The sequence below is a fragment of the Pan troglodytes genome, chromosome 5 (assembly GCF_028858775.2).
Source record: "Pan troglodytes isolate AG18354 chromosome 5, NHGRI_mPanTro3-v2.0_pri, whole genome shotgun sequence".
Taxonomy (NCBI): domain Eukaryota; kingdom Metazoa; phylum Chordata; class Mammalia; order Primates; family Hominidae; genus Pan; species Pan troglodytes.
The window spans coordinates 30,664,115-30,676,802 of record NC_072403.2 but is presented as its reverse complement, the minus strand read 5'-3'; the positions used below and the strand labels follow the sequence as shown (position 1 = coordinate 30,676,802).

Below are 12,688 nucleotides of genomic sequence, written 5' to 3'. Positions count from 1 at the left end.
TGTGAGCTATTTGAGTTTGTTGCACACTTTGTGCTTCCTTACCCCTTCCTTAGTACTTCGGCATATGTTCCAAGTACAAGAATATTTGATATAACTAGAGTAAAATTACCAAACTCACGGAATGTTGATACTCTTTATCATCCATATTCGTTTTGTTGTCCCAGTATCCTTGGTAGCTTGTTTTAGATCCCCCCTCTAGAGTACAGGATCATTGAATTTAGTTGTTCTCAGTTGTCTTTAATGTGGAACAGTTCCTTAGCCTTTATGTGTTCCATGACCTCCATGTTTTTTGGAGTACAGGGCAATTTTTCTTGTAAATTGTTACTCATTTTGCATTTGAGTTGTTTATTCATGCTTAACGCCCTTCTCAAGTATACTCTCCATCTGCTCTTCATTGATGTTACTTTTGAGCGCCTGGTCAAGGTGTCCTGGTTTTGCCCTATATGTGGTACTTACTACTAGCAATCTCTGGGAAGCAATGTGCAAATACCCTGTTCCTTTATCAGGAGCTCCCTTGGCGATTCTTTCCAGACTAAAACCCAAACCAGTCTTTAACTATGATGGTTACAAAATAGTGATTTTCCAAATCTAATGCTTTGTCCATTTACAGCATTTGTTGTAAGAGAGAGAGTGTTCTATCTCTGCCATTTATTATCTACCTAAACACCATGGCCTCATATGTTTTCCCTCCAAATCATAATTTGCATGCCTTTATTATTTTGAGCATCTCCTTTCATGCATAAGATACTGTAACCTTTCTGTCCCAGCCTCAAGCCCTGGAGTCAGCTGTTTCTCCAAGGATCCCAGCTTCCTTTTAGTGGGAAATACTAGAAGTAAACATCTGGGACTCCTGTATGCTCACTGCTACTATTGCTACTGTGGAGTCTTCTGCCCTTTCACAGTGGACAGATCAGCAGGCGATCTAATGTAGGGAAAGGATTTGTCTTTAACTGTTAACTTGACTTAAATTTACTTAAAGCTGCATCCTTTTTAGTCTTTAGTCATGAAATGTTCATTAAGATTCCCTGACAGAAATCAAGTAAGAGTCAGCTGGGTGCAGTGGTTCACACCTGTAAGTCCAGTACTTGGGGGGCCAAGGCAGGAGGATTGCTTGAGCCTAGGAGTTTGAGACAAGGCTGGGCAACAGTGAGACCTTGTTTCTACAAAAATAAAATTAGGCGTGGTGGCACACGCCTGTAGTTCCAGCTACTCAGGAGACTGAGGTGGAAGAATGTCTTGAGCCTGGGATTTTGAGGCTATGGTAAGCTGTGATTGTATCACTCCAGCCTGAGTGACAGTGAGAAGCTGTCTCAGAGTGCCACAGTCAACTGAACTTGGAGACTTCTGAGAAGTGAACTTGGTCTTTTCAATACTGTAGACTTGGAGGTTTGAGATCTGCATGGTTTTATTCTCAGTACAAGAAAAGGGGCTAGTAGCATGCTTTTTTTCTTCCCCCTCTATTGGACCATTTCCTGTAACACTAAAGTGCTTTGCCTCAAACTTTTCTTGAGGTATTTTTTAGGCATATGGCTCAGTCTATTTTATTTTTCAATATGGGCTGTAGTTCATATATTTTGAAGTTTCATAATCTTAAGGACATGCAAGTGTAGCTTGGCATTTTCGATCTGGGAAGGACCTAAGATTCACTAAGGATTGGCCATTGCTATGGTCTCAATGTGTTTCCCCTAAATTTGTATGTTAAAATCCCAACCCCCAAGGTGATATTAGCAGGTGGGGGTCTTTGGGAAGTTATTAGATCACAAGGGCAGAACCCTCAAGATTGGAGTAAGTGCCCTTACAAAAGAGAACCCAGGCTGGGCACATTGGCTCACACCTGTAATCCCAGCACTTTGGGGGGCCAAGGCAGGCGGATCACCTGAGGTCACGAGTTCGAGACCAGCCTGGCCAACATGGTGAACCCTGTTTCTACAAAAAACTACAAAAATTAGCTGGGTGTGATGGCACATGCCTATAGTCCCAGCTACTTGGGAGGCTGAGGCAGGAGAATCACTTGAACCCAGGGGGCAGAGATTGCAGTGAGCCGAGATCGTGCTGCTGTACTCCAGCCTGGGCAACAGAGCGAGACTCCATTTCAAAAACGAGAACCCAGAGGGCTCACTTGCCCCTTCCACCACACAGTGAGAAGGCACCATCTATGAGCCAGGAAGCGGGCCCTCACCTAACAGGATCTGCTGGGGCCTTGACCCAGGACTTTCCAGCTTCTAGAACCATGAAAAATTTCTGTTGTTCCTAGCAGCCCAAACAGAATTAGAACCATTAATTTCTATTTCTCCTTTAGCTTAACACTGGACTTTAGTTTTAATCTTAACTGAGAGTGGTCCTGCTAGTTTCTTTGCTTTACCTGTTTTTAAAACACTTTGAGCTAAGAATTTTTCACCCAATTATCACACATGATTAGAAAACAAGATGCTTAAAGTGAAAAAAGACACCCCCACCTTTACCCTACTTGATATCCAGGTCCTTTTCCTCCAAGAATATTTCTAGCTGCTTCTGGTTTTGCTAGTTTATTTCAAAAATTACAATTGTTTGAGTCAAATCTATACTTGATATTCATTGTTGGGTTTCTTTAGGTCATTCTGCTGTTCTCTCAGTTTCCCAGGTGTTTTGTGTGTCTTCCTTGTGCTATTAATTTTCCTGTGGCCTTGTTGGTCAGATCCACAGAGGTAAATGCAAGTGTTTTTCCTTGCTTCAGAACATGTGCTGTAATCACTATATCTTCTCCTAATTTTGCAGGTAACATGTACCTTGAAAGAAAATGAATATAGTTAACAGCAAATAATTTTTCAAAGGGAAAGTTGTGTGCATCTCACAACAGTGTTCCTATGTAACTTATTTTACTCCTAAAAATAGTTTAACGGTAGTATTGGTAAGCTTTCTGTACTATCAAATGTGAATGGCTGGTCCTAACCAGGTTCTATTTTACCCATTCCTTACCCACACAAGTTTCTTTTCCCAAATATGTGAGAAGAGGTTTTCTTGCCTCCCCTTTTTTCCCTTTACATTTCCCACTTCACATTTCTTTGGGGCTGTTGAAAGATTTCCTCCAGCTTTCCTTTAATCTCCTTAACTTGTTAGATGAAATATCACTTGGTGTCTATATATTGTCCTATCCATATTTACAATTTATTTGACTCTAAAATGACAATATAACAACTATAAGGAATTGATATGATGTCCTTACAATCTTGATGATGGACTGTCTATATTTTTAAGAGATGTACATCCTAGTCACTTGTAATCATAAGTTGTCTTTAACTCAGCTGGCTCCAGCTAATTAAAAAAAAAATTGGGGAGATGAGGATTGTTTAAAACAAATGTTAATGTTTTAAAGGGAAATAATTTCCTTACAGTTTATTTTTATGTTTCTGCTTTTTAGAAAGAAACCTTTAAAAAGGATATGTATTTTTGCCATATTCAAAATAAGACTTCAGTATTTATGGCTAGGAGGTATAAGAAAGGTGGATCTGGCCGGGCACGATGGCTCAAGCCTGTAATCCCAGCACTTTGGGAGGCCGAGGTGGGCAGATCACCTGAGGGCAGGAGTTCGAGACCAGCCTGGCCAACGTGGTGAAACCCCATCTCAACTAAAAATACAAAAGTTAGCTAGGCATGGTGGTGGGCACCTGTAATCTCAGCTACTTTCGAGGCTGAGGCAGAAGAATGGCAGGAACCCAGGAGGCAGAGGTTGCAGTGAGCCGAGATCGCGCCACTGGACTCCAGCCTGGGCAACAGAGCAAGATTCCATCTCACAAAAAAAAAAAAAAAAAAAAAAAAAAAAGGTGGATCTTATTGCTGGAAAAAACAGGCTTGTCTTTAATTCACATACCTCAATGTAAAGAAATGAAAAATGGTATGTTTAGTAGTAGTTTGGCCAGTTTTTATTATTTCCCTAAATTTTGTCTTAGAAATCAAGAATTTTGGCTAACAGCCATTAACTTAAACTGAGGGAAGATAAGGAACCCTTTGTGCTACAGATGAGTAAACATTAAGTCCGGGGAATTTGGAGATTGACATTTTGTCAGTAATACTCTAAAATTTCCCCTTTTGTTGTTTTGGAACCTCGCTTGTTTTTAACCTAAGTCACAGTCTAACAGGCATCCTCAGTCTGTATAATATAGAACTTGATGTGCAGGGGTGGAGTAAATTTGGTACCATGTCAAGTAAATCAAAGAGTGAATCATGAAGTGTTAACTGACTGAAACATTATTCATTTACTTTTGAAATATCTCTAACTTTTGAAAGACCATGTCCTAGTTTTTGTTGAAGTGAATCAGTTTTTGAAGCGTAGGCAGCTCTTGATGGCCAATGCTTTTGGCAACACATATTTGAAAGGCCAAAACTATGTTTGACTTACTGAAAATTCCTTAGGGTTCTAAAGGCAAAAGTACCTTAGTAGATCATGAAATGCAGTGCTAGGTTTGAAGATCTCTCTGCTCTTAATAGAGATTTTTAGGGAAAATCAAGTCATCTACTGATCTTACCTCTTACCACATGAAATAAGGACTGCTGAATATGCACACCAGTAACATAAGCAGAGCCTTTCTTTTCTGTACATCTTAATTTCAAAAAGAGCATTTGGCTGCATCTTGTAATTTGCTTATTGTACCCTCAATTTAAGTTATTCCCATGAAGAGGGACTGAATGTTTCTTAAGTAAACTTGATAAAATATTTAGATTCCTTAAAAGCCTACATTGGCTGGGCGCGGTGGCTCATGCCTGTAATCCCAGCACTTTGGGAGGCCAAGGCAGGCAGATCACAAGGTGAGGAGATTGAGACCAGCCTGGCTAACACGGTGAAACCCCATCTCTACTAAAAATACAAACAAATTAGTCGGGCATGGTGGCAGGCGCCTGTCGTCCCAGCTACTCGGGAGGCTGAGGCAGGAGAATGGTGTGAACCCGGGAGGCGGAGCTTGCAGTGAGCCGAGACTGCACCACTGCACTCCAGCCTGGGCCACAAAGCGAGACTCCGTCTCAAAAAAAAAAAAAAAAGCCTACATTATTTCCATTACCCTCATATCTACTCACAATGGCTCTCTCAACCTGACCTCTCAGTTAGTTACATTTTTGTTGCTTAGGTGGAAAAAGCAGTTGTCTTGAAACTAAATCCCTGTGCCCAGCTCTTTCTTTATTGAATGGGGCTGCAGTAGTACCAGTTTATGTTGGAATTGAGTTTTTTACATTTTGGAAGTTTGACCCTGAGGGGCACTGTTCCCTGATCATGTAGTTTAACTCACAGAACATGTCTGTGTAGTCACAGGGAGAGATCCAGGATTGCTGCCCATTCTTAAAACTCAACACTTTGGGAGGCTGAGGTGGGTGGACACTGGAGGTCAGGAGTTCAAGACCAGCCTGGCCAACATGGTGAAACCCCGTCTTTACTAAAAACACAAAAATTAGCCCAGCATGGTGGTGCACACCTGTAATCCCAGCTACTAGGGAGGCTGAGGCAGGAGAATTACTTGAGCCCCAGAGGCGGAGGCTGAAGTGAGCCAGATTGCGCCACTGCACTCCAGCCTGGGTGATGGGGAGACTCCGTGTCCAAAAAAAAAAAAAACCCCAGCAATGGTGTTCAGTTTGTTAGAGTAAGATTATAATGTGTATATGAACTCTAACTTTACTTTGAATTGTATGTACTCAATACAATCTTCATAGTGTTATAAGTGGTATTTTTAAAATTAAATATTTATTTTTTGTAGAGATGGGGGTCTCGAACTCCAGGCTTCAAGCAATCCTCTTGCCTCGGCCTCCCAAAGTGCTGGGATTATAGGTGTGAACCACTGCGTCTGGCCCTGAATGGCACTTTTAAGGACTGTATGAAACAGTTATGAGCCATCAGTTTGTGATTTTTTCCCCCTGCATCAGTATACACATTAAAAGCTGAATGTTGCTTTTTTGAATGTTTGGGATCATTCCCTTTTTACTATTGATACACACTGTACTTGCAAATTAACTGCTCTAGTTCTAGATTTTAAGGCTGGAATATTTTAGGACAAAATCTATAGGTGCAGTTAAGGAGATAAGCAGCTAATTGAATCTCATGCGTTACTAATAATATAAATGTGTTTAGTCTCAGTTGTTTAGACAGTTATCACACAGAAGGTATTTGGAATACAGTTTGGATACATACGTTATGTTCATATCGACACTGACTCCGGGTGCTCCCCTTTCCGTGCATAGCAGAGCCATTGTTGATATGTTATCTACTAACGTGGCTGTCAAACCGCCGTGGAGAGTGCCTATTGCATTGGTATGCTCTTCTTCTACTTTCATTTCACAAATCACTTTCCCAGGAGCAGCAGAGACAAGAGTAATCTAAGTGTAAAAAAAAAGAATCCTGAACATTCATTCTGTAGAATTAGAAAAGCCAAAAAAGCCCATGAAGAACAATGGATTGAACTGAATCTTCTGAAAAAAGTTGACTCAGAAATTCAAGTAAATTGCCAATCTCTGATAGAAATTAACCCTTATGCAAGTTATTTTTAAAGAAAAAGGAGTGTTTAGTGAAAAAATAGTAGTTTTTGCTGATCTTCACTCCTCTGCAGAAATTAAACATTCAGTCTGAGCTTTTCAGTCATATGTATGACGCCTGGCATTTTTTAATGTCTCATTGGACCTTTGACGCCAACAAAGCCACCCAGCTGAGATCTGTTAACTCATTATAGGTTTAATTTGTTGTTTCCTAGTTTTGTACAAGCAGAATAATAATAACATTTTAAGTCACTTAATGAACAGTTCAACTTAAAAGACAAATTCAGTCATTGAGTTACTAGCATTTAAAAAAAACTTTTATACTATAAACCCATGTTAGTATAAAGTGTAAATGTAACAATAAAATCCAGCAAAGTAAGTTACTGCTTTTAAGGTGTTGGCCCATTTATAGTAAGTATAAGGAAAAAGTATTACATGAAAGATAAACATATGCAACAATGCATTTAAAATTTTATGATTTTTGGCTGGGCACGGTGGCTCACGCCTGTAATCCCAGCATTTTGGGAGGCTGAGGCAGGTGGATCACGAGATCAGGAGTTTGAGATCAGCCTTACCAACATGGTGAAACCCAGTCTCTACTAAAAATACAAAAATTAGCCGGGTGTGGTGGCGTGCCCTTGTAATCTCAGCTACTCAGGAGGCTGAGGCAGGAGAATCGCTTGAACCCGGGAGGTGGAGGTTGCAGTGAGCTGAGATCATGCCATTACACTCCAGCCTGGATGACAGAGGGAGACTCAGTCTCAAAAAAAAAAAAGAATTTATGATTTTTATATCAAACATCTTTAAAAAGGCAACTTATGGAAAGGTAAGTTTTCTTATATATTTGTGTTTAAATTACTAGGAAAACCCATCAGGGTATAATATCATGGTATAAGTTAGAGCTGAGCTGTGAGTGGAATGTGCTGCATCCAAAACAGTAATTTCCACCCTCACTAGAGGTGTTCAGGAAGAATATGGATGAGTATTTGGTGTGTCTGTTGTGTTTGGGAGTAGGGGGATGTCTCAAGCATTAAATGGTTGGTTATATTCTAGATAAGTACCATTTATTAGGCACTTTGATATGCTAGGCACTGTGCCAAGCACTTTACATATACTATATAGTAAGGAAGAGACAACATCCATTTTGCAGAGAACTTAAATTCAGAGTGATTTATTTTCAAGATCACCCAAGATGTGATGGAAACTGAGATGTAGATGTAGGTCTTTCCACCTTCACATCTCCCAATCACTAACTATATATGAGTAACCTCTAGGTATGACTCCCACCAGGAAGACATTTGAGAGTTTCACAAACCACCTATTTAGTGGTTTTATTGTTGAAGGCCCTGAAGGAAAACAGAACCACGCGATATAAAACATCCTAAACAATATTATGTCATGTTTTGCAAAACAGGTAAATCAATGTCAAAAATAAATTTTAGAACAGGATTTTTGTTGTTGTTGGGTTTTTTGTTTTTTGTTTTTTTGTTTGTTTTTTGTTTTGAGATGAAGTCCTTTTCTGTTGCTGAGGCTGGAGTGCAGTGGCTTGATCTCGGCTCACTGCAACCTCTGCCCTCCAGGTTCAAGCGATCCTCCCGCCTCAGCCTCCCAAGTAGCTGGGATTACAGGCACATGCCACCACACCCAGCTAATTTTTGTATTTTTAGGAGAGATGAGGTTTCACCATGTTGGCCAGGCTGGTCTCGAACTCCTGACCTCAGGTGATCCACCCACCTTGGCCTCCCAAAGTGCTGGGATTAGAGTCGTGAGCCACCGCGCCTGGCCTATGATCGTCTGTTTATAGCAATAAATGATCTAGCCACAAGATGTCCTCATAAACTAATAATACACACCGAGCAGGAATAAGGTGTAAACTTAACCTCATTCACACATTTATGTGATTCTTTATAGCAGGCATTGGCAATGTAAAAAATGAATGAAGTTTAATCCCTGCTCTTAGCGGGTTCAGTGTCTAAAGGAAGAGACAAGTACAAAAACTGCAGAGGAAGAAACTGTTGTAGACAGAATAAATACAGGTTTCTTGGAGTAAAGATATCTAACTTTTAAAAATGTATATTTCCAGGGAAAAGACATTAGGAAAGGCTTCCTGGAGAACGACATCTGAGTCTTGAAGAACAGGCAGGAGTTATCCAGGTGAAGATAAGGGAAAAAGCCAGGCAGTTGAAGAAATAGAACTAAATACGAGCGGCTTGTAGACAGCAAAGGTAGTTTTAATGTGTTGTTTTTGTTTTTGTTTTTTGAGACAGAGTCTCGCTCTGTCACCCAGGCTGGAGTGCAGTGGTGTAATCTCGGCTCACTGCGACCTCTGCATCCCAGGTTCAAGTGATTCTCCTGCCTCAGCCTCCTGAGTAGCTGGGACTACAGGTGCGTGCCACCATGCCTGGCTAATTTTTGTATTTTTAGTAGAGATGGGGTTTTGCCATGTTAGCCAGGTTGGTCTTGAACTCTTGACCTCAGGTGATCCACCCACCTCGGCCTCCCAAAATGCTGGGATTACAGGCATGAGCCACCGCGCCTCAGTTTTAGTGTATTTTAAGGCACAGTTTGTTCAGTAAAGCTTAGTTCTTAAAGTTCCATTTGATTACCTAACTTTGGCTGGGATGACAAAATGTAAGACAAATGTCAGTTAGATTTTTCTAGTACAGAATACTGGTTTTGATTTTTCCCCCCAACTTGAAAGGCCAAAGGACATACTAATAAAATTGTTTTAAAATTTACATTGGAATAGAGAGAATTTTGTACTGGGCAGCCTGATATGGCAATATAAATGCCTTTATATGTTCTCAATTCTTGTCTCCTCAGGTCAAATAAGAGAATTAAACCAACGGAAGATGATGAAGGAATGTCCTGCCCACCCTCCCAGAGCTAATAAGTAGTCTTGCTGAGGAAGAGGCCAATGCAAAGCTAAGTTCTTTCTGATAAGGAAGGGGAGTAGGGAGAGAACCTTGTGAAAAAAACATCTCAGCCTTGGTAAAGATGGGCTGTAGGGCACACACTTGTTTATTCAGTTATATCAACATAGCTAACTCCATGTTAGAGACCATGCTGAGCAATTTGACATGTGCTGTCTCAGTGCTGCCAATGTTTGAAGTGAATACTATCATCTCCATTTTACAGATGAGAAACTGTTGAAAAGTTTAACTAGGATGTCTCAGGTTTAACCATTATGCAAAACAGCCTACCCTCAAATATCACCTGGACTGCTACAGACAACTGGGTTCTGATTCCTTAGGTGTCTTGGTGAAGATGGTATGGAGGCTTTTATGATGTCAAGGGGTCAAAAATTTACCTGCCATGGCCTAACAATACAGAGAACTGTCCAGATGTGTTCAGTCCCAGGATCCTGCAGGTTGGACAATTGCAGTAGGTTGGCAAGAACTTTTATGGCTCAGCACTATTTGCCACAATGGGCTCCTCAGTATATCATAACAATTCTTACATGTACACACACATATACAATAATCTGTCCCTTTTATATATGGCCTTATATCGTGCTGTCTCTTCCTTGCACTTCATGCATTCATATGAGTTTATGCAACTTCGTCTGTGTAATCCCAGCACTTTGGGAGGCCGAGGCAGGCAGATCACTTGAGGTCAGTAGTTCAAGACCAGCCTGGCCAACATGGTGAAACCCTGTATCTACTAAAAATACAAAAATCAGCCAAGCATGATGGGGCACACCTATAATCCCAACTACTTGGGAGGCTGAGGCAGGAGAATCCCTTGAGCCTGGGAGGTGGAAGTGGAGGTTAGCTGAGTTCGCACCACTGCACTCCAGCCTAGGCGACAGAGTGAGACTCCGTCTCAAAAAAAAAAAAAAAAAAAAAGACTCAGGTTGCCATAGCCCCTCACCCTCCCTCTCCCATCTGAGATACAGTTCATCACAAAGAGACACTCCACATGACACAGAGTCTCTCCTTTCCTCACTTTTTCAGTAAAGACAGGGAGAAGGGCTGCCTAATAACAGCAGTGAAGATGCTGTTATTCATCACTGAGATGGTCCTTTATGAAGCTGAGAACCAAGAATTCTCTTTAAGCCTTGGCATCTCAGATCATTCTGGTCTTTTTTTAAAAGAGTTGCATTCTGCTGAGCAGTGGGATAAACAAATAAGCCACTGCCATCACTGTAACTGCTGCTGGCTGCTATGCAGCTCACCACCACTGCCTCCACTGCCTCTGCTAAACAGATAAAGGAATGTATGTCTCTGGCTCAGTAAGGGTGTCTGTAATGGGCCTAAAGCACAGGAGTGTGACATATGGTATGAGAAAATCTGTGTACATAAACACGTGAGTCACCCCCAAAAGAAGACTGTCTACAGAAGCACAAAGAAAAACAGACAATCTTAATGGATGACAATTTTGTATGTGTATATTTGTGAATAAGGCTGTTTTCAAGCAATTTTCCCTGACCATGGACATTGCTAACTTTGTGTGTGACACTGCAGATGACAGGAGGTGTGTCTAAGGACAGTGTATGAATGCACCTTCATATAAGCAGGAAAGGAGGTAAAAAGACAGGATGTGGCAGTGTGATGGGGTAGCAACAGCAACAAACACAGATGACATTTATGTTCAAGGGGCTCTAGAAAGGTAGATGCTATAAAAGTACCATGGTTCAATCATATTGCTGTTATCAGCCCAGCATTTCTGCTTTATAATGTATGTTTTAGTAGCTTCATTACACAGGTGGCTTCCGCTTAATGGTTAAGAGTACTGGCTCTGGAAGCAGACTTAGGCAAGACCCTGAACTGAGGTTTCCCCATTGATAGAGATAATGTACTGTACTGCCCTTATAGGGTTTTGTAAAAATTAAGATTAAAATTCAAATTAGGACAAGGCCTGGTATATCACAGGTGATCAAAACATTTTAATTTTGGGAGACTGAGGTGGGAGGATTGCTTGAGCCCAGGAGTTTGAGACCAGCCTGGGCAACACAGCAAGACCCCAACTCTAGAAAAATTTTTAAAAATTAGCCAGGCATGGTGGCATGTGCCTGCAGTCCCAGCAACGAGGGAAGCTGGGGTGGGGAGGATCGCTTGAGCCCAAGAGGTCAAGGTTACAGTAAGCTGTGATCGTGCCATTGCACTACAGCTTGGCTGACAGAGTGAGACCCTGTCCCCAAAACAACAACACTTTAATTTGCATCCTTATTATAAAAACTATTATCAAACAGAAACTTTGGTTTGTATAGTTTGGCATGAATTTTCTTAAAATTATTTCTATTGCCGAGGTCAACTATGACCTAACTACAAAACTCAAAGGACCCTTGGCAGCCTCTCTTTCCCTTAAGTGACCTCTCAGCATTTGGTGACGTCGTGAACTTTTCCTAGGCTTCCCTTAACTCCCATGACACCACCTCCTCCTGGTTTTCCTCCTACTCTCCCAGCCACTCCCCAGTCTCCTTTGCTGGCTCTTAAGTCTTAGAGTTAACTAGTCGTTCAAAAGACCAGACTTGATACTGGACTTACTCAGAAGGATATAGGATATATTTCTCTCCTGAGTTGTTGCAACTGACTTCCAATTTATCTCCCTATTTCTGCCCTTGCCACCATCCCCATGTTTAGTCTCAATAGTAGCTACAAGAATGCTCCTTTGAAAATATAAACTGCTTGACAGAAAACAACAGTGCAAAAGTGATATGCATTCAGCATGATCCTTGACTTTATGTTCAGATGAAACTATTGTTAAGTTGAAAGTATCTCAATTTATGATGGGCTTATCCCAATGCGACCTCATCGTAAGTCAAAGAGCAGCTGTAGATGTCAAATTATGTTACTCATCTACTTAAAACCCTCTCTAATGGGGCCCTCAAACAATGGAAAGCACAGCAATGGAAAGTCTGAGGGCCTTTACACCTTCTGTTCCCCTTCCTGGAACACTCTTCTCCTTCAATATTCATGACTTTCTCAGGTCTTTATTGAAATGTCACTGTTTCAGTGATATCTTTCCAGATAAGATTTAAAATTGAATTCTTAAAAAAAGAACTTACAGGAATACACATCTTGGGGCAGGGTGGGGGGTGGATTTAAGTTCTCCTGCACCAATACTCTCTATCTTCCACCTTTATTTTCCTTTATAGCAATTATCACCATCTAACATACTATATATTTTCTTTACCTATTTTGTTTAGTGTTTGATTTGCTCCACTAAAATAGAACTTCCATTGCGTGCAGGC

At 41.0% G+C, this 12,688-nt stretch overlaps 1 protein-coding gene across 2 annotated transcripts in view; it reads right to left on the bottom strand.

The window, feature by feature from the left end:
- Nucleotides 1-2,509: 2,509 nt before the first annotated feature.
- ACOT13 (acyl-CoA thioesterase 13) overlaps nt 2,510-12,688 on the bottom strand; it is a 34,862-nt gene continuing 24,683 nt past the window's right edge. For both annotated transcript variants that reach the window (XM_016955001.3, XM_001171713.7), the window contains exons 2-3: nt 6,152-6,336; nt 2,510-2,765 (exon numbers count right to left, since the gene is read on the bottom strand). In XM_016955001.3, the coding sequence (XP_016810490.1) occupies nt 2,609-2,765; nt 6,152-6,336 (342 nt within the window). In that variant the 3' untranslated portion in view covers nt 2,510-2,608. The remainder of the gene's footprint in view (nt 2,766-6,151; nt 6,337-12,688) is intronic.